The 22972-nt window shown below is 48.2% G+C and overlaps 2 protein-coding genes across 2 annotated transcripts in view; one reads left to right on the top strand and one right to left on the bottom strand.

The window, feature by feature from the left end:
* Positions 1–3457: 3457 nt before the first annotated feature.
* Positions 3458–15245, bottom strand: LOC126982742 (serine protease persephone-like). The gene is made up of 8 exons (XM_050835060.1): positions 15118–15245; positions 12174–12322; positions 10183–10334; positions 9601–9707; positions 5841–5948; positions 4835–4989; positions 4408–4580; positions 3458–4161 (listed from the first exon to the last, which is right to left on the bottom strand). Exons 2-8 carry the CDS (start codon positions 12295–12297, stop codon positions 3979–3981), a joined length of 1002 nt encoding a protein of 333 aa, XP_050691017.1. The 5' UTR covers positions 12298–12322; positions 15118–15245; the 3' UTR covers positions 3458–3978.
* The window catches only part of LOC126982741 (CLIP domain-containing serine protease B4-like), a 32183-nt gene continuing 24209 nt past the window's right edge, over positions 14999–22972 (top strand). The window contains exon 1 of the mRNA XM_050835057.1: positions 14999–15030. Coding sequence (XP_050691014.1) covers positions 15014–15030 — 17 coding nt within the window. The 5' untranslated portion in view covers positions 14999–15013. The remainder of the gene's footprint in view (positions 15031–22972) is intronic.

Genomic DNA, 22972 nt, shown 5'->3' on the forward strand with positions numbered 1-22972 from the left:
GCCAGATTGTCGTACTCAGCCTCCTATGTTTGCCAATTTCCGACCCAAAAACTGCCTCCTCGACCCCAACAACTGCCTTCATATAAAGTTATCGTTAAAATGGTTAATTTTTGGTGTTTTATGGCAATAGCTATGGCTCAGAAACCGATAAATACGAGGCTCTGAGTACGATAATCTGGCAACGGTGCCCGGGATACGCCTTTGCAACGGCTCCCGGATTTTCTTTTCACTTCCCCCACCATTGTATCTTTTTAGTTTCCTGGTGCTACTTACACATGTATCCCTAGTTGTATAGTCACACTCTGTCCTGCCTGGGGGTTGGGATGGCATGCTCCTCCCTTCTCCTTTGTTGTTTTACTTGCAACAATAAACTATCAATCAATCACTGTGTCAATGTTCTCGTGCTCTACCTCTTATTTTCTTTTTCAATATTCACTCGACATCTAGTTTTCTTTTTTTCACTGGTTTTGCACTTGTGTTTTAGCCTTCTGAATTCTTTGTCTTTCCTTCCAGAGTCTTTTTTAAGTAATTTTTCCTTTCTTCTATTTTCTCACTTCCTTCTCACTCCTTCATGGACTTTATTCGCATTTCTCAATACCTCTTCCATAATGCAAGAACTCTGGAATGTCACCTTTATGGGCCTATTTTTTCCTGTCTCAAACTTTCCAAGCCTGTGGAATGCCTCAATATCCTTGCCACATATTTCTTCCTGTAGCAGTACCCTATAGTGATTTCCAGGATGTTCTTTAACCTGGTAGCAGCGACGGGCCAAATTTGTGGCTTTACCGTGTAGCAGCGACGGGCCAAATTTGTGGCTTTACCGTGTAGCAGCGACGGGCCAAATATGTGGCTTTACCGTGTAGCAGCGACGGGACAAATTTGTGGCTTTACCGTGTACCAGCGACGGGACAAATTTGTGGCTTTACCGTGTAGCAGCGACGGGCCAAATTTGTGGCTTTACCGTGTAGCAGCGACGGGCCAAATTTGTGGCTTTACCGTGTACCAGCGACGGGCCAAATTTGTGGCTTTACCGTGTAGCAGCGACGGGCCAAATTTGTGGCTTTACCGTGTAGCAGCGACGGGACAAATTTGTGGCTTTACCGTGTAGCAGCGACGGGACAAATTTGTGGCTTTACCGTGTACCAGCGACGGGACAAATTTGTGGCTTTACCGTGTACCAGCGCCGGGACAAATTTGTGGCTTTACCGTGTAGCAGCGACGGGACAAATTTGTGGCTTTACCGTGTAGCAGCGACGGGACAAATTTGTGGCTTTACCGTGTACCAGCGCCGGGACAAATTTGTGGCTTTACCGTGTAGCAGCGACGGGCCAAATTTGTGGCTTTACCGTGTAGCAGCGACGGGCCAAATTTGTGGCTTTACCGTGTACCAGCGACGGGACAAATTTGTGGCTTTACCGTGTACCAGCGCCGGGACAAATTTGTGGCTTTACCGTGTACCAGCGACGGGCCAAATTTGTGGCTTTACCGTGTAGCAGCGACGGGACAAATTTGTGGCTTTACCGTGTACCAGCGACGGGCCAAATTTGTGGCTTTACCGTGTACCAGCGACGGGCCAAATTTTTGTCATCATATAAACCTCCCAAAATAGATGATACATAATCTGATCACAAATGCTTTGATATATATTATGAAATGGTTTGTGTGAGGGGTGATTTTTTCTATTTTTTTCTCGCTTGGAGGGACCATTAAGAAACATGATCCTCGCAGTTACCGGGTTAAGATGAACCTTATCTTTTTGAAACTTATTCTGGATGTCCTTCTCTTTTTTGCCAATTACAGATTTATTCATATTTATTGTTTCCCTGATATCAATCTACGATTTTTCCTGATTACATCTTTGACTTCCTGTGTGATGTCTATATACTTGACTAGCTTGCCTTTGCTCTACATTTTGACTGTTCTTTATTTCCTCCTGCTGCTTAAGTGTCTCAGCAAAGGTAGTTTTTATTTCATCCTTGACTGAGTGTAGCTACTGTTATGCCGGACGTGTTACTTGGGTTCCGTGTCGCCGTCAGGAGACTCCGTGGGAGGGAGATATGTAAACGCTTTGCACAGCTTCTGTATTTTAATATTCTTCCTTAGTAGTACACTTCACTCTGACTCTTCACTGGCCACTAGCTTACTATGACTGGGACTGCCCTCCTCTCGTATTCTTCTCCTATATATATCCAGAACAGTACAGTCTAGAACGTTACAGTATATTTTAGATCAAACAAGAACATGTAGCAAAAATATGTGCGAGTTGGCAACACTTCCCGCCTGGCGCCTGGCCGCAGCCCAATGGGGCGCGGGCGGAGCTTTGCTCCCCGCCCCCCTGCTCGCCCCTCCCGGAGCCTTCTAGAGGTCCACAGACGCCGGGGGAAGCTTCCAGCACAACACTACCTTAAATTGTCAACTGACTCTTCAAACTCCTTCTCTTTTTGCAATCACTTCCTCATTTTCTTCTTTTTCTTTCAGTTTCAAGTTGCTTGGATACATATCGATCAGCACCCATTTCCTTTAATTTTTCTTTCATGTCACTTATTTCTGCCAACAATTTACTGATTTGGCCATCTTTTCTATTAACTTCTCTGGTAAGCTCATGTCTAACTTTTCCTTTAATTTCTCATTTTCCTTCTGATTTTCCTCTGCCTCTGTGTGTGTGTGTGTGTGTGTGTGTGTGTGTGTGTGTGTGTGTGTGTGTGTGTGTGTGAGAGAGAGAGAGAGAGAGAGAGAGAGAGAGAGAGAGAGATTGATTGATTGATTGATTGAAGCTTTTATTCACAAACAAACACATCTGTGAAAAAGACTTCACGGCCCTTGACGGCCCAGTCTTGGCACGTTACAGTATAATGTTAGACAGTATAGCCTACAAATATAATTACAGAGTCCCTGCGTCAGCGGCACAGAAGGCGGGATATTCGGCGAGTGTTCGCGGGAGTATGTTGGAGAGAGAGAGAGAGAGAGAGAGAGAGAGAGAGAGAGAGAGAGAGACGTGTAGCTCTCGCAAAAGCTGTCGGGATCTCCACTGGTGGTTTCCTGAGTCTGGCGGTAGTTTTACAAGGCTTCCGCGCTGTGAAAGAAAAAAAACGTGGCAACCGGACGTCTCTGGCCTTGAAAAACGTTCGTAAGAGAGCCCCGAAAGTTTGATAATACTGTGCCGACTGTGGGCCACGACAACCCAGCGACTCGGGGTATATGAGGTCGTGGGTGTGAAATCTTGATGTGGAAGGGTCGCACAAGGTCGGAAAGACTATGTGCGACCCTTTCATATCAACATTTTACACCCAAGACCTCGTGTTCCCGGAGTCGCTGGGTTGTCGTGGCCCAGAGTCGGCACAGTGTGAACGGGGCTTTACTGTGCGGGTCAGTAGTTTGCTTCTCAGCTTCACGCATCATAGGACTGTGATGCGTGTACGCACTTAACACTCTAAGCTCAGGAAGAATCAGACTACCATTTACAGCATTCACTTTATTGCGTTGTATCCACACACCCTCTTAAGAAGCTCGTGTATAGCTTTCTTATTTGTGTATATAGTATAGGATTCCATGAAAAAAAAGGTCATAGTTTTCAATGTAGAAGAGCGTTGCGTTGGAAGGTTGATCTACCCCGGGCAGGATACAGTCAGAAGAGAGACCTCTGCTTTCAAAGCTTCCCCCATCCCCCCACACACACGGTAGCTCAATGGATAGTGCGTCTGCCTCAGAACCAGAAGGACCGGGGGTTCGATTCCCCGGCCAGGTGAAGATAAGTTGGGTTTATCCTCTTTCACGTGTAGCCCCTGTTCACCTAGCAGTGAGTAGGTACGCGACGTAAGGCGAAGAGTTGTGACCTCGTTGTCGCGGTGTGTTGTGTGTGAGTGGTTTCAGTCCTACCCAAAGATCGATACTATGAGCTCTGTGGTCTTCCGTAGGGGAACGGCTGGCTGTCTCGAGAGAGACCCGCAGCAGACCAAGAGGTGAATTACACACTTAGGGCTAAGACGTCAGGTCTGGTGAGAACACAACGGCACTGATGAAATCCGCGTGGACTGCCGTGCTCATGTAGAGGCCGGGCAGCACCGACTTGAAGTTCCCGCGGCAGTTTGCTCCCGCCGAGACGAGGCCCGCCAAGTACTCCTTCCCGTCCTTCTTCCAGATGACGGGGCCGCCTGAGTCTCCCTGGAAGATTGTTATGGATTATTGTTACCGACAGAATTCATAGAAGGTTACAATGGTTACAATACGCAGGTCCGACCTCAAGAATGGAGAAGATGACCCATAAGCGAAGAAGAGAAGAAAAACCTGAGACCATGAAAAAGCCATGAGTGTCAGGTGAACAGGAGTGGGTGTGACCGTGTGAGGTATTACAACTCTTTCTCTGTCTACCTTTCTATCTCCCTATCTATCCCTCTATCTCGCTCTCACCTGGCAAGCGTCGGACACATCGTCTAAGGCGCAGATAATGTCGGTGTTCTGCAGCAGGTTCGGGTACTTGAGTCGCAGGGCATCATCTTGGAAATTTTTTATGTAGATGTCCTCACACTCCTTTGTGTCTATGATCGTGAAGTTGGCCTCCAGGACGTGCTGCGACGCCGACGCTGGAGAAGGGAGAGGTGAAGGCGAGGGGTCAGCTGGGCCAGCGCTTAGGGGCAAGGCTCCCCAGAATGATCTTTTGAACGATCCTTACTCAACGATCTTATTACATTTTTAAATATGATTTGATATACTGGTACTCTTGACACCATTACTGACACCGTTTGATATATCATGCACACTGAAATGAAGATGACGAAAGAAGAACAAGAAGAAAACTGATTAGAGCAAGAATAAGAAGCAAGGAGCAGAACCTTACTGGCGTTATAGAGACCGTAGCCAGAGGCCGTGACAATGGTGCCGGGCGGCGGGGACGCCTTGGGGATGCAGTAAGGGAACACCACGTCATTGAACTCGATGATGTCGTAGGTCTGCAGCAGCGCCAGGTCGTAGTGTCGCACCGTTGTGTTTCCCCTGGTGGGCGGAGGGCGAAAGGAAACGGACATTACTAAGGGAAAATGGAGATAGGTTATGTAATCACTAGACTGGAGCAACTCTTTTATATATCAAGACTCGAATGTGTGTCGAAATTCTATCATATCTTAATAGCATTAAGCATATCATATATTATATTCATATTTTTTAAATATTTCGACATATCGTATTGAATATGGACGCAAATATCATTTGAGGATTGCTTGTTAGGGAGGGCGCGTGGCCCCACCCGACGATTCAGTGTTCTTGCCAGCCACTTCAGTGCTATTTCGAGGTAATTACTATTGTGAAACAGGACTGGCGACATCGTTTTTGCGTTGGCCCCGCGGGTTCTTTTCCCCCCGCCGCTTCGCCACGCAGTCCCAGCACCTATCCTTTCCTCTCATGTGTTGGCTACCGGTAACACATGAGAGGAAGGGGCAGGTCTTGGGGCTGTGCGGCGGAGCGGTGGGGAGGAAAGGACCCGCGGGGCCAACGCAAAACAATCTCGCCATCCTGGTTTCACTATAGCGACTTACGTATTACTGACTCCGCCCTCGAAATGATTTGAGACTCCCAACACCACGCCGCAGTGTGGCTCAACACGAGGACGACAATGGAAAAATCGGTGGTCAGTGTCACCAAACACACGGGAAATTCATCTCGTCCGAGGAGAGTGAAGCAAATTTCTGACACCGGGGACTGAACCCGCGACCAGCCAGACGGGAGACCCGCGCTCTGCCATTCGGTTCAAGGGAACCCAACAAGCCAGGTGGGTTTTAGTGGCTTTCCGCAGCGGAAGGGTCATTACGTGTGTGTGTGTGTGTGTGTGTGTATGTGTGTTGGCTTACCTATATCCAGGATGCAAAATGATCTGCTTAATATCGTAATCCTTTGGTTTCGAGTTGGCTTCGTTGTCTTTGTTCAGGTCGATGTCGCCCAGACGAACGGAACTGATCCTGAAAACAAGGGAGGGAAGGTACAGACATGAGTACACACTGAAGACACGGCACACAGGGATACACACAGGGACACACTGAAGACACGCCACACAGGGATACACGCAGGGACACACTGAAGACACGCCACACAGGGATACACGCAGGGACACACTGAAGACACGCCACACAGGGATACACGCAGGGACACACTGAAGACACGCCACACAGGGATACACGCAGGGACACACTGAAGACACGCCACACAGGGATACACGCAGGGACACACTGAAGACACGGCACAGGGATACGCATGGACACACTGAAGACACGGCACACAGGGATACACGCAGGGACACACTGAAGACACGGCACACAGGGATACACGCAGGGACACACTGAAGACACGGCACACAGGGATACACGCAGGGACACACTGAAGACACGGCACACAGGGATACACGCAGGGACACACACTGAAGACACGGCACACAGGGATACACGCAGGGACACACTGAAGACACGGCACACAGGGATACACGCAGGGACACACACTGAAGACACGGCACACAGGGATACACGCAGGGACACACACTGAAGACACGGCACACAGGGATACACGCAGGGACACACACTGAAGACACGGCACACAGGGATACACGCAGGGACACACACTGAAGACACGGCACACAGGGATACACGCAGGGACACACTGAAGACACGGCCCACAGGGATACAGGGACACACTGAAGACACGGCACACAGGGATACACGCAGGGACACACACTGAAGACACGGCACTCAGGGATACACGCAGGGACACACTGAAGACACGGCACACAGGGATACACGCAGGGACACACACTGAAGACACGGCACACAGGGATACACGCAGGGACACACACTGAAGACACGGCACACAGGGATACACGCAGGGACACACTGAAGACACGCCACACAGGGATACACGCAGGGACACACACTGAAGACACGGCACACAGGGATACACGCAGGGACACACTGAAGACACGGCACACAGGGATACACGCAGGGACACACTGAAGACACGCCACACAGGGATACACGCAGGGACACACTGAAGACACGCCACACAGGGATACACACAGGACACACTGAAGACACGGCACACAGGGATACACGCAGGGACACACTGAAGACACGCCACACAGGGATACACGCAGGGACACACTGAAGACACGCCACACAGGGATACACGCAGGGACACACTGAAGACACGGCACACAGGGATACACGCAGGGACACACTGATGACCCGCCCCACAGGGATACACAGGGACACACTGAAGACACGGCACACAGGGATACACGCAGGGACACACTGAAGACACGCCACACAGGGATACACGCAGGGACACACACTGAAGACACGGCACACAGGGATACACGCAGGGACACACTGAAGACACGCCACACAGGGATACACGCAGGGACACACTGAAGACACGGCACACAGGGATACACGCAGGGACACACACTGAAGACACGGCACACAGGGATACACGCAGGGACACACACTGAAGACACGGCACACAGGGATACACACAGGGACACACTGAAGACACGGCACACAGGGATACACGCAGGGACACACTGAAGACACGCCACACAGGGATACACGCAGGGACACACTGAAGACACGCCACACAGGGATACACACAGGGACACACTGAAGACACGGCACACAGGGATACACGCAGGGACACACTGAAGACACGGCACACAGGGATACACGCAGGGACACACTGAAGACACGCCACACAGGGATACACACAGGGACACACTGAAGACACGCCACACAGGGATACACACAGGGACACACTGAAGACACGCCACACAGGGATACACGCAGGGACACACTGAAGACACGGCACACAGGGATACACGCAGGGACACACTGAAGACACGGCACACAGGGATACACGAGGATGCAAAATACACGCAGGGACACACGAGGAAGTTGGGGACACAAGGATACAGGGATGCAAAGTAAACAAGGCAGCACAAAACGGTATTGATAAGAGCGCACCGTGGGAGCAGGAACCGCTTATTTTGGCAGACCAGACAATGGCTTGCTACGTCGTAAATCTGTGAAGCTGTGACAGGCGCAGAGTGAAGGAATGTTATGTTAGCGTGAGGTAGTGATGCTGACAGGATCGAGGGCAGGAGTGGGAAATAAAGAAAGGAAAAGCATGAGGCGCAGGACCCTGATGTGCGGGATTAGTTGAGTCAAGCAGGAGCTGGTAGTGGTAAAAAATGATACTCGAGAGACTGGGGGAGGACTGGAGAGCAAGGAACTGTTAAGCCCCTCGCACACATTCCCGGTCCCGGTCCCGATCGCTCCCGATAACCCAATCGGGGCCTGACCGCCGGCAAAATAGGCAATATTGCCGGAACCGGCGGCTTACCGCCGGTCTACAGCAGGTAGACCGGCGGCTTACCGGTGGCCTACGGCCGGTAAACCGGCGACCATATATGATTTTCAATTTCTTCAACCGGCGACTGCAGCAGGTCAGCGGCACGGTGAGGATCAAACACGTTCGTTGCCACACCCAGTTGGAACGGTATATAAACGCCCGCCCAGGTATTTTTGATCATTTCTGCGTTTGACATCGCCATGGCTTTCCTCAGCTCTCGTGAACGTGAGATTGAACTCCTGAAATTGGACATGGACAGTGACCAAAGTTTGTTGATGCTTGTATATCTAATGGAAAACAGACGGTTAAAAAGAATACAGAAGAGACGTAGGGCAACATGGGTGAGGGCATGGACGCAGAGAAGAATTAATCTGGGTATGTTCAGGTATGTTCAGGAGTTCAATCTCACGTTCACGAGAGCTGAGGAAAGCCATGGCGATGTCAAACGCAGGAAAGATCAAAAATACCTGGACGGGCGTCTGTACACCCTTCCAACTGGGTGTGCCAACGACCGTGTTTGATCGTCGACGTGCCGCAGGTCTGCTGTCGGTACCGTATGCTGACCTGCTGCAGTAGCCGGTCGGAGAAATCGAAAATCGTATATGGTCGCCGGTTTACCGTCGGTAAGCCGGTACACCGGCGGGATTAGTTGAGTCAGTCAGGAACGGGTGTTTGTAACTGGTACTCAAGAGGCTGGGGGAGGGCTGGGAAGCACGGAAGTGTTCGAGTAAGGAAGTAATGCTGACAGGACTGAGGGAAGGAGTGGGAGATAAAGAAGGGAAGAGAATGAGGCGTAGGACCCTGATGTGCGGAATCAAGCAGAAACTGGTACTGGTGAGTGATCCTGAAGAGACTGGGGAAGAAGTGGAAAGCAAGGAAAGGAAGAGATATTCCATATTAAAACTGGCCGGGACGAGATGTCAGGTTGATATTTGCGGTGATTTGCACGAAATCGTGCATTCGTTAATCGTTAATTAACGTCGTTAACATTTCTATTAAATTAAACGGTTTCGTTAACACTGAAAGTCATTATCGAATTCAATAACGATCGATACATTCATGTTTCGTCACTGTATTCGTTAATCCCCTCCCTTACCATTACAATCTTGCCCGGGGCAAGATCGTAATGGTAAGGGAGAGGACATTCAGCTCGCAGAGTGAGGAGAGCAGTTATCATGAGCATAGCGGTACCAGGCAGCAAGATTACGGCGCACTTACGGGTTCTTTTCGTTGACGGCGCAGTGGGCGGCTGTGACGAGGAAGCGGTCACTGATGACGGCGGCTCCGCAGAAAGCGTCCGTCAGGACCTGCCCCTCCCCAGACGCCTGAGGGTCACCAGACAAGCAAGGGGTGAGGGGTAACTCGTGCACAGAGAACAGGCGTGCGTGAGGGATAATGATGCTAAGTTGGTGACTTCAATAAAAACAGAAATAAGATTACCAGACCTACACGAGGGAGAAAGATTCTTTAAGAGGAAATTGTTGAATTCATAGTGCTGAGTGCAGCCACTCGCTCACCAACACAAGCAATGACAGCCCGAGGGTCCGTGTGGGCTGAACTGCCGTGGAAATCATTGTAAATCTCTCTCTCTCTCTCTCTCTCTCTCTCTCTCTCTCTCTCTCTCTCTCTCTCTCTCTCTCTCTCTCTCTCTCTCTCTCTCTCTCTCTCTCTCTCTCTCTCTCTCTCTCTCTCTCTCTCTCTCTCTCTCTCTCTCTCTCTCTTCATCTGACTTCTGACTTTGCTCAGTCATCTATTTCTTCGTCATCATCATCGTCCCATCAAGTCCCATTCGGTACGCACCTCGCTCTCACGGGGGTTGATGCTGCTGCCGTCCCTCAGGAAGAGCTGCCCCAGGTAAGTCGCGTAGTTCTCCTCGTCCGGGAAGATGATCTGCCTCTTCGGTCTTGAGGTTACCGGCACCTCTCCGTTGGGTCCGTAGGGTATGCCACACGCTGAGGGGAGCAGGATTGAAGGAGGGGCAACACATACTCATATTAGCGAACATTTCTACCTTTACCGGTCAATGGCTGCACTCAACGCAGGAAATTTCTGTTAGTCATAGCATAGCGCAAAGATGTAAACAAAACCCATTTGTCAATGGCAAACTCTGGAGCAGCCTTCCATCGTCTGCATGTCAGGTGTTGCTCGCATATCTCCTTAGCTGCTGCTGTTCGGAGGCTGCTCTCGCGTTAGCATGGCAAGACGCGCACCTTCTGTTCACGCAGATATTACGTCCATGTTCTTCTTTGTTTATCATGTGCACGCCCTTGCTGTTCTAACACGGGAGTGTTCCGTCTTCTTGGTCCTAACGAAGCTGTTACGTACAGATCAGTGCTGTTTATGTGCTCAGCAATGGCCCGGAAGCTGCCTCCAAGTTAAGGGTCACATTCTTAAACATTTCGGCGCCCAAGTATACTTATTTGACTTGGCTTTCGTAGGAGATGTGGGAATTTCCAGGAGTAGTTGTATAACACACCCCATCCACCTCCTCCGCCCAACCTGTCACACAAACCCAAACAAGCGATGCATCACCTAGTGAAGCGGTCACCGGGTCACCAGAGAGCCAGGCATCCTTACAGGCGCCACTGCCCCTACTCTTTCAACTCTCGCGACCAAAAGCCTCGCCACCACACCACTCCCCCTCAAAGCAGGACAATAACAAATGTGCTACCAAAACAAGTGGCCATACGGCCTGAGGAGCCACATAAAAGGAAAAACAAAAGTTGACCCCTAATACTCAACCATGTTGCTCACACAATCTGCCACTCAGCCAAAAATATTACAGCATAATGTCCAACACTGGCACACCAGCCGCTTCAGTCTAATAAAGACGCGTACACGTACGAGAGCCCAGACATAATTCTCATTAACAGTCACGGCCTCCCCAACCCTTATGCAAAAGTCAACCGGCATCTTCACTCTTTCACCCCTCACGCTGGTAAACTCTGAAACAATCTTCCTTCATCTGTATTTCCTCCTGCCTACGACTTGAACTCTTTCAAGAGGAGGGTATCAGGACGCCTCTCCTCCCGAAATTGACCTCTCTTTTTGGACACTCCTTTGACCTCTATTCAGGAGCAGTGAGTAGCGGGCTTTTTTTTTCCTTTACGCCCTTGAACTGTCTCCTTAGCTGTAAAAAAAAAAAAAAAAAAAAAAGGCCCTCAGATGCCCGGCTACACGTGTTACCAACAGAACAGGACGGGTGAGTGTCAGGTAGGGGTGGCAATAGCAGTGAGGAAAAGGAATCAACACATAATGCACGACGGCTTCCACTACTACGACACTCGCTCTGTTAAATTAATGAATACATACCCTCGGGCCCACTGATATTGCCGCCACTTGCACCCCCCAAGAGAGGCTGCATCATGTTTCCTGACTTCTATGAACTGCTGCGCATACCTGAACCCATGAATGCATTCTGGGAGACTTAAAAGCACACCTCACCAGCCTCGGCCACTCCAACACAAATATAACAGGACGAAACGTCATGAAAATTATGGCCACTTTTGGCGCCCAGCACATAAGCCCTAGCTTCCCCACGTCCATAAGCCCCCACCACGCCTGACGTGCTGACCAACGGAAAAACCTATCACAACACCCTCGTCAGCCAAGGGCCCCTCACGAGCATAACCCTTCTGCTACTTTGACCAATCATCTGTGCCATGATGGTGAAAAAAAAACCACTCGTGCGAAGCCAATTAATCTCCTTTTCGGCCTCTAGATACAGTTGATGTGAGGGTTGGAAGCGTCTGAGAATACCGACCCACAACACCCGTCGAGGAGTCACTCACGGAAGTCAGGGTTGACGATGCTCCTCCTTAACGGCGGTGTCTGTGCGGCGGCCGGGAGAGGCGCCAGCACGGCCACGACCACCAGCAGGAGCCTCGCACGCCCTGCCCAACACACTCCCGCCATGGCTGTGTTGCTTCTCTGCTCAGACCTGACGGAAAAGTTGGAGTGAATATGTGGATAAGACTCACTCAATAGTCAGCACACGTATGAGCTTATGTATACAACCTGCATGAGATACTACTCTCGCCGTGGCTGAGCTGCTCCCGATTCAGACCTGTTAAGAGTTGGAGGTGAGCATATAGGCAAGACCTCAATAGATAGTCAGCACACGTACGAGTTTATTAATACGACTTCCTACGATAGTATCTTCTGCATCTGTGTCCTCGAGTCAGACCTAATGGAAGAGTTGTAAGTGGGCATGCTGGTAACTCTCTCAGCAGGCAGGACACGTAGGGGAGAGGAAAAAAAGGCCAAGCTTCATTCTCGGGTACAGCCAGGTAACACAACGACCGACTTTCACCTTTGCCCCAAAATCATTCACCTGCGAACACTTGAAATCTAATGTGGTGTTTGTGGTGGTGGTGTTGATGGTGGTTGTAATAGTGGTGGTCTTGGAGGTGGGAGTGGGGGTGTTTTAGTGGTGGTGGTGGTGTTGTAGTGGTAGCGACAGTGGAATTGGTGTTGTTGCTGTTATTGTTGTCTGCAGGTTGCGTGTCGGAGGTGGTGGTGATGATGGTGGTGGTGGTGGTGGCGTCAAGGGCACGTGAGAGGAGACGCGTGATGCTGGTGGTGGTGGTGGTGCAGGTGGTGGAGCAGGTGGCAGAGTATGGAGGTACAGGTTAGCTATATAGTAGTGATGGTGGTAATGGTGGAGATGGTGGTAGTGGTGATGATTTTGGTGATGCGATGGTCATGACAGTGCTACAAGGGTAACAGGAGGGTTGCAATGCATGGTGGTGGTAGCGGTCATGCACAGTGGCGGCGCAGTGTGAAGGTGGGGGTGGGGGAATGGAAGGGGCAAGGTGGTGGTGGTGGTGGTGGGTGACGGCAGGGCTAGGAGGAGGAACAGGAAGGGGAGGTGAAGTCTTATCGCCCGGCTGATCTGGAAAGCCCCGACAGACAGCATTCTCTCCTGGACACGGCATCTTACACAACAAAAATTCCGGTAACAAGGAGATACCGAAACACCACGTAATGTTAAATGTACACTGTGTTGCTTTGGTTATGTGTTGAGTTATCCCTTCACCATACAGTATTGCTCTTTAACCGTCTAAGCAACACATCTTACGTAACAACCAGGCAGAGAAGGGAACAAGGCCACACCAGGTTATATTAAGGGTTATGTGTTGAGTTATCCCTTCACCATACAGTATTGCGCTCTAACGTCTGGGCACCGTATCTTACGTAACAACCAGGCAGAGAAGGGAACAAAGTCACACCAGGTTATATTAAGGGTACACTGTGTTTCTTTGGTTATGTGTTGAGTTATCCCTTCACTATTCAATAACTCCTTAGTATTGCTTTTCTACCGTCTGGACTCGGCATCTAACGAAACACAACCTCAGGCAACGAAGGGAATACCACCACACCACTTAATATCAAAGGTACAGTGTGTTGGTTAAGTTAGAGCAATTCCCTCACCACAGACTCAGAGCATTACCTTCCTACCGTCTGGAGACCTCATCTAACGAAACACAACCTCAGGCAGCGAAGGGAATACTACCACACCACTTAATATCAAAGGTACAGTGTGTTGGTTAAGTTAAGGCTATTCCTTCACCACAGACTCAGAGCATTACCTTCCTACCGTCTGGAAACCGCGGCATCTTACACAGCACAACCCCAAAACCAAAAATTGACCACTCTTTTGGCCCCTCGTTAATTCTTTCTACTTTAGTCCTGAGCAGTGTCTAGCGAACTCTTTTTTTTTTGTTGTTGTTATTGCGTTTGTGTTTGCCCTTGAGCTGCCTGCCTTGCTGTAAAAAAAAAAAGATATATATATAAAGACGCGAAGGAAATGCCGCCACACTGTTTGTTATTAAAGGTAAACACTCTGTTGCTTAAGTTATGTATTGTTAAGCACTCTTCACTCTACACTGTTCCTTTCCTACCCGCGCTTATAAAGTCACCTTGTCGACGTTTTAAGAGAGGAAGGAGGACGGGAAAGCAAAAAAAAAGATGAGTTAGTAGTTACGATGACGAAGAAGGGGAGGAGGAGAAATAAAAATAATAATAGAATGAGAGAGAAGGAGGAAGAGGAGGAGGAGGAGGAGGAGGAGGAGACAAATAAACCACCACCACCACCATCACCACCACCACCACCACCAAGGCCAAAAAGGTGAGCGGCAGAGAAAGCAATAGTAGATTAAGTCAACAAGGGAATACCGTACACACACACACACACACACACACACACACACATGCACACAAAAAAAGCCGTGCGATATCCATTTTTTTTCGACTAATGCGCATCCCTGTGTGTGTGTGTGTGTGTGTGTGTGTGTGTGTGTGTGTGTGTGTAACTCTCATCCACCGATTAATCTGTCTGTAGCAATATGGACCTCGAATAACCGTAATACTATAACAACACTGACTATTATACTTTGATTAATATAAGTTTCTGATATGTAAAAAGTAGTAGTAGTAGTAGTAATAGTAGTAGTAGTAGTAGTAGCAGTGGTGGCATAATCAACACAGGAACAGGCACTGGAGGCATCATGACGTCAGGTCGGGGCTGCTGGCGTGTCGTGCGCCGGGATCTGACAGACGCAGCCACGGACAGGTATGCACGTGAGCTTGCACGTGAGTGTACGTGGTCCCATCGCGGCCAGAGGCACTAATGGCCTCCCAGTGCAGGTGTGTAGTTCATTGTGTGTGTGTGTGTGTGTGTGTGTGTGTGTGTGTGTGTGTGTGTGTGTGTACTGAATAACCTTCTATACTCACCCGTTAGGAAGTAAGAAAGTAAGCCCTCCTCTACCACCGAAGACTCGCACACAACTGACCACCAGGAAAGAGTCCAGGGTTGCCAGGACTGGTGCGGTGTTCCCGCCAGCTCAAAACCCGCCAAGTCTGTCACCAGAAACAGCAAATAAGGAGCCCAATATTTATTTCTAATTGAATAAATAATGTATATATATATATATATATATATATATATATATATATATATATATATATATATATATATATATATATATATATATATATATGTGTGTGTGTGTGTGTGTGTGTGTGTGTGTGCGCGTAACTAGGAAGCAACTCTTCTTTCCTACAAGTTGTGTTATGGATCACACCGTAATGGCAGCTTACCGATTCTTCATTTACTCTTCAATACTGTATCAGCAGTTGCTCAATATGAGGTTCTATCAAACAGAAAAGTTGTCCTAGACTATATGCTTGTACATGCGACGCGTTTCTATCGACCTCGAGTATCTTCAGGCTAAAAAATTAAATGAACTAATAATAAAAGTTGTACAAATATAAAAAAAATATATAAACATACTGACCGGACCGAAAATATAACCTCCTCCAATTTCGTTGGCGGAGGTAACAAGGTGTAGAAATGACAAAGCATGAAATGTAAAACTGTAGAATGTGTGTGTGTGTGTGTGTGTGTGTGTGTGTGTGTGTGTGTGTGTGTGTGTGTGTGTGTGTGTGTGTGTGTGTGTGTGTGTGTGTGTGTGTAATAATAATAATAATAATAATAAACGGTTTATTTCATGAAGTACCAGGCAGCCCTAGAGCTGAAAATATACATCAATGGAAGATGAAATGAAATGAATGAGACAAATGAACAAAGTAGTATGATTGAAAATAAAAAGGAAAATAGAAATAACAATAATAGCAATAATCATAGTAAAGATAATAATAATAATCATAATAATCACGATAATAATAATGATAATAATAATAGTAATCATAATAATAATAATAATAATCATAATAACAACAACAATAAGTCCTAATGAAAAATATTTATAAAACATACAAATTGTGCTGCTCTTAATTTGCATTGTTGATATATTTGACCATCATGGGCACGGCGCTGTTCTTATAGCGGTCAGTCCGTGCCCGTATCGGGGCAATAATGTTGTGGTGTCTCACTGAGTGCTGAGGGCGGTTCACTGCGGGTGGGAGGATGTGTCTGTGTCTGGGCTGGTTGAGAAGCTTGGTTGCGAACCGGTGTAGTAGGGTCTCGTGACGGTGTTGTAGGCTGGTGAGATGGAGGGAGTCGAGGGCGTCCTGATAGCTGGTGTAGTGAGGGCCCAGGATGATTTTGCAGGCTCGCTTCTGGACGCGTTCAAGTTGGCGGCGCTGCGTGATGTTGATGGAGGAAGACCACGCTGGGGACGCGTATGTCAGTTTGGGGAGGATGAACGAGGAGTACACGCTCGCCAGCGCACACTCAGGGGCCCCCAGCGTTTTGAGTCTCCTCAGCAGGTACAGTTTATAGGTGGCAGATCTGGTGAGCTGGGAGACGTGCTCCTTCCATGTGAGCTTGTTGTCCAGGGTGACTCCAAGTAGTTTTGCAGATGTAACTACCCGGAGGGGAGTGTCGTTGATGGACACCACAGGGGGGCAACAGGGGCAGAGGAGGTGTTGATGTGTAGGAGTGTAGTTTTGGTGTCGTTGATGGTGACCATGTTTTGTGTTGTCCATGTGTGTAGGTTGTGTAGTGTTTCCTGGAGGTGGGAATAATCTGGGTTGCTGTTGTCAACTGTTACTCCCACTGTGGTGTCGTCCACGTACTTCCAGCGGTGGGGTGTGTGGGTCAGGGCGTCATTAATTAGTATAAGGAAGCACAAAGGGCCCATTTTGGACCCCTGAGGTACCCCGGAAATAAGATGCAAAGGAGGGGAGGCCACTCCCTGAAATCTCACCACCTGTCTACGCTGGTGCAGGAAATCAGCCAGCCAGGAGAACAGGTTAGGGTGAAGCCCTAGGTTTATTGCTTTGTTGATGACTGTGGTATGGTGAACTAGGTCAAAAGCCTTTCGGAAATCAATAAAAGCGAGAGAAACTGATGTTTTGCGTTTTTCAAGATTTCTGTAGGCAAAGTCCAGGAGATTAATTAGGCAGTGTGTGGTGGAGGTTGACTTGATATTGCCGTACTGTTGTGGGTCTATGAGGGGAGCAAGATGAGTGTAAGTCCACTTGAAAATGAAGGCTTCACACAGGAGGCTGGTAAGGGTGGTGATCGAAATATGCCTCAAGTCACTCAGTGAGTGAGGGTGGTGGTCTTGGGAATCGGTGACATATGCTGTTTTCCAGTCAGCAGGACACTGACTTTGACGGAAGGAAGCGTTAAAAATAGAGGCGAGGGGGGTGGCCAGCTCGGGGGCAAACTCCTGGTACAGTTTGACGGGGAGATCAGTGGGCGTGGTGGACCGCTTTGTTTTAAGTTGGCCTGGCGACCTCATAGGCCTCAACCGTGGGGAGTGGTGATGGGGCGGGCAGGTAAGCTGGGAGTGAGGTCAGGTCCAGGCTGGGGAGGGACTGACAGATGGCCGAGAAGTGGAGATTGATGGCCTCGGCTGCTTCAGGTGGCGGGAGGTGAGATACGCCCGGGATGGAGGGGGCGCTGTTGTTGAGGCCACACAAGGCCTTAATTTTTGAAAACCATTTCCCAATGTTAGCTTGCTTGAGGCTGTGGATCTTTTGGGGGTAGTATGTGGCCTTGGCTCGTTTGATTTCCCGGATAACTTTGTTGCGGAGGGGCTTGTAGAGTGTAGGGTTGGTGTGGAAGGCGTCATTTCTCTGTTCAATGAGACGTTTTATTCTGGGTGTAATCCACGGGGTGTCTGAAGGGTGCACTCGTCTTGATTTTAGCGGGAAGTGGTGGTAAGCTGCGGTAATTGTGCTGGTGTAGTTGCTCCATTTTTGGTGTACGTCATCCACTGTAAGGACTTCAACCCAGCGGTGGCGTGTTATCCATTGGCCGAACGCGCGGATGGCTGAGTCCGTAACAGGCCTGTAGGTCTTGGTGACTGGCGGAGTTTTGTGGGATGTGGTGGGTGCAGGTGTCCACAAAACTGACAGATGTGTGCTGCGTCCATGGGAGGGAAGACCTTAGGGGGAAGATACTGGGGAGTGAGTTCAGTGAGGATTTAATCCAGAGTGTTTGTACTGCGAGTGGAGAAATTTACTATGTACGTGAGGGGCAGTTGGTCTCTAATATCACTTGTGTTGAATTGATTGAAGTCGCCGGATACAAAAACTTTTGCAGAGGGAAAGAGAGTGCGCTGCAGGTCCATCTCTTGAATGATGTGATTGATATATATATATATGTGTGTGTGTGTGTGTGTTCAATATATATATATATATATATATATATATATATATATATATATATATATATATATATATATATATATATATATATATATATATATATATATATATATATATATATATATATATATATATATATATATATATATATATATATATATATATATATATATATATATATATATATATATATATATATATATATATATATATATATATATATATATATATATATATATATATATATATATATATATATATGTGCATACATATATGTACAAATATACATATATATATATATATATATATATATATATATATATATAAAGGACAGTTACGCACCATCCACCTGACATGGCGCTGGCTGCTTGGCTTATGGTCACGCAGACTAGCAAACAAACAGAGTTGGTATGCAGTTATAGGCAAACACAATTGAACCTTCAAACGGAAATAAGATGCATTTATGTATGGGAAGGGAATTTGGTGAGCAACCCATCTTCAGGAACTCTCTTGAGTAGGCCGTCTGGCCTTTTGAAGTCTCTTTATGTCCTTGTGTATCCTTGTGTAACATCTCCAGGTCAGAAGAGGCCGCTCGTCTTGGCTGGACTAAGGCATCAAGAGGTGTGTTACTACTTGCCGCAGTACACGACTACGGCAGCCTGGCAAGGACAAACATGTCAAAGGACTAAGGTTGAGGGCGTGCCGACCCGTTCTCAGGGTTTGGCAGCTCAGCGAGGGAAAGATTAATCAGAAGGAGGGAAAGAAAGACGCAGCTCGTGCATGGAGGCTGGGGGAGCGGCGTCATGCATCCAGACAGGCCTGCCCCTACACAACCATACAAATAACAATAACAATAACATTAATAACAATAATAATAATAATAATAATAATAATAATAATAATAACAATAATAATAATAAAACTGAATTCATAAATTCAATTATATACTTATTTTCATTTGTATATTCATTTATTTCGATTGTTTGTTTAGCTCGCGTCAAGATTTCCGAGTTGGCAACACAAGCGGATGTCACACTATAGGAAACTTCTGGCTTAGCCGCGTATCAAGCCCTGAGTAACCAGTTTTACTACCTGCACGGTCTGACCCGCGAGAGGGAGCGGCGGGGAGAGGGACGGGGCAGCGGCGAATGGTTTTCGTAAGGACAGAAGGGGGGAGGACAACATGTTTGTAGTTAACACGGTGATTGAAAGAATGAAAGGAACGGGGGGGGGGGGGGGAGGTATACCTTGCTTTCCTTGACATAGAAAAAGCGTATGATAGGGTAAATAGGGGTTTGTTAAGTCGATTGTTGACTAGAATAGGAGTGAGTGAGAGGGTAGTAGGGATAATAGATAGTATGTATGAGAACACACGGGCACTATATAAACTAGGGGATATAGAGACAGAGTGGGTCAACAGCCGTAGAGGGGTTAGGCAAGGGTGTGTGCTGCCCCCGCTACTGTTTGGGCTGTACACAGAGGAGCTGGCAGAGAGGTTGAGGGCATCGGGTTATGGGATAGGGGTGGGGAGTGAACGGTTAGGATGTCTCATGTATGCAGATGACATTGTGCTCATGAGTGAGGATAGTGAGGAATTACAGCAAATGTTGGATGTAGTAGCACAGTATGGGAGGGACTTTGATATGAAGTTTAGTAGTGAGAAGAGTCAGGTAGTAGTAGTAAATGCTGAGGCTACGGACGAGGGAAGGACCTGGGCGCTAGGAGGGATGAACACAGGCCGTACGAGTTCATACAAGTACCTAGGGATCATAGTTGACGAGAATGGAACTGATAGGACCAAACAGAATATAATTTCAAGGGCAAATCAGTGGGTAGGAAGGCTAGGAAGTGTGGCTAGATGTAGAGCTAACAGGTATGAGGTAGTTAGGGGGATATGGACGGGCATGGCAGTACCAGGCCTCATGTATGGCCTAGAATGCATGAGGTGGACAGTCAAGGAGCTAGATGAGCTGGAGGTAGTACAGAACAGAGTAGCCAGGCTGGCTCTGGGTGCCAATAGGTATGCGGCGGTAGATGCAGTGCGAGGGGAAGTAGGCTGGAGCACCTTTGAGGAAAGAATAGGTAAAGCAGTTTTAGGATACAAAGTCAGGCTAAGGAAGATGAGTGAGAATAGGTGGGCGCGCAAGGTATATGAGTGGGCGGGACAGAAGACGAAGTGGAACAAGTCTGGCATACGCTGGGAGAAGAGATGTGGGCTGGAGGGCTTCACACTCTCGGAGATGATGCTAGGGGGGGAGGTGAAGGAAGTGAAGCGTAGAGTGAATGACAGAGTTCAGGAGAGGTAGACTGGAGGCAAAGGGTGGGGGCAAAGAGTTCCCTAGAATGGTACAAGTTTAAGGCCAAACCCAAGTCTGAAACCTTCTACGATGGTAGCCTGGGGTAGACATAGGGGGCAAATGGGGAAGGAAGTGCTGTTTTTCAAGGCCAGGACTAAATAGGGAGAGGCAGAGTTTGGTAGAAATAATAACACAGGAAATAGGAACAGAAGTATGGAATAGGATGCTTGAGGGGAATGTAGGAAGGGTGATAGAATTCTTGGTAGGTCTGAGTACACTGCAGACAGTGACCAGAAGAACAATAGAGGGGGTTAAGGAATTCCTGGAGAGAGCCTGGGCGGTGCGCACCGGATAGGGTGGACTCCTGTGGGAGTTCCCATCTGTGCCTCTACGGGCTCTTTCAAATGGTTATATTTCTATTTTTGGATTTTCAGGGTGTTGGTAAGTAAGCCGCTACAAAGGCTGTGGTTGAACCCGAAAGGGACAACTACCTCCCAAACCAAGACCAAGACCTAGGCGGGGAGGGAGAGGGAAAGGTAAGGGGAGAGAGAGAGAGAGAGAGAGAGAGAGAGAGAGAGAGAGAGAGAGAGAGAGAGAGAGAGAGAGATGGGATGGAGGCGGGCGGGAGAGGCCCAGACATGAGGAGAATGCTAAACCTGCAGCGTCGTTCCACCGTGAAGTCTTCTCGGCACTAAACACCTGTCCCCTTTTTCCTGTTGTTGACGCTTCCAGCCAAACGCCACCTGTTAAAACGCTTGTCCTCGCTGCGAAGCCGACTGTTCCAAGGGGACGACAACTCAGCCGGAATCTTGGGGTCGCTGTATAGGGACCTCGTGAGATAATCATTCTGTAAACTCTCTAATGAAAAAACACGTACAATTTCTTTCGATCCCAGTGCCGTCGCGTGCTGTCGGGAAGGCCATCCAGTCTTAAAGTCATGGGGTCATATTCCTAAACATTTCTGCGCCCGAGCACACAGCGTCTTTCCCCTGCTGTTTTCGTTTTAAGAGTAAAGGGTACATACAGCTCAACGGCCAAGAAACAAAAACAGCCGCCTAGACGCTGCTCCGAACACAAGGAAAAGAGAGAAGGAAGGAACGAAAAACCACCGAGAGTAAAAAAAAAATCCAAGCAAAACCGTCGACATACTTCACCGCCTACCAGTGACGCTCCAAACCTTACACCACCAAGGAGGGGCTCAGAGGGGCTCGAACGTGGGTCCCTCTATCCTTCCTTCCCTTAATTGCACGTCGACTCATTATCACTGTTATTAATCTCCATTGCTCTCTTTGTTTCTTCGTTTTTTTATTGCTTTACTCTCTTCCTCCTCCTTCCTTCCTTTTCTTGCCTTCCTCCTCCTTCCCTTCCACCTCTCTTCCTCTTATATTCCTTCGTTTCTCTTCCTTTCCTCCTCGTCTTTATTCATCTCACAGCTACACGTCTCTCTCTCTCTCTCTCTCTCTCTCTCTCTCTCTCTCTCTCTCTCTCTCTCTCTCTCTCTCTCTCTTCCTCCTTCCCATTTCCCCTCTTCACTATCCTCTTTTCTCTCCTATTTCCGTTCATCCTCATTGTTAGTCTCTCCGTTACCTCTCTTTGTTTCATTGTCTCTCCCTCTCTCCTTCCCTCCCTCCCTCCCTCTCTCCCTCCTTCCCTCCCTCCCTCCTTTCAGTTCTTTCCTACTTTCTCGGGACTTCCGCAGAACATGTCGGTGGTCTGTTTTTCACTTCCCACCATAATTCTTCTATTTATTTATCTACGAGCTTGTTTATTTATCGCTTAAGGCGTTGGTAAAGGCGGAAGGAGAGTCGAGAGCCTTTGTTAACATCGCCTGGTCTCTGTTGTGCATGATATCGAGTGGTTTAGGTAGTTAGGACAGTCTCACACTCGCATTATCAAACGTTCGGAGCTCTTGTTACGAACGTTTTTCAAGGCCAGGGAGGAGGTACGTTGGGTTATCATAAGTGTTTTCCCGGTTCACAGCGCGGAAGCGTTGTAACACTACCGCCAGGCCCAAGAAACCACCCTCGGAAACCCCCACGACAACTACTTCTACGAGAGACTTTTGAAATATATGGACTAAGCCTTCCAAGAGTTTGCTAATATAGACCTTGATTCCTTTTACTTCTGTGTTGTCTCTTTCCTTCGACTTGAACTTTTTTTAGCATCAAGGCACCTCACTAACTACACTGAATCTTTGTCTTCTGGGTTCT

The sequence above is a fragment of the Eriocheir sinensis genome, chromosome 51 (genome assembly GCF_024679095.1).
Source record: "Eriocheir sinensis breed Jianghai 21 chromosome 51, ASM2467909v1, whole genome shotgun sequence".
NCBI classification, from domain to species: domain Eukaryota; kingdom Metazoa; phylum Arthropoda; class Malacostraca; order Decapoda; family Varunidae; genus Eriocheir; species Eriocheir sinensis.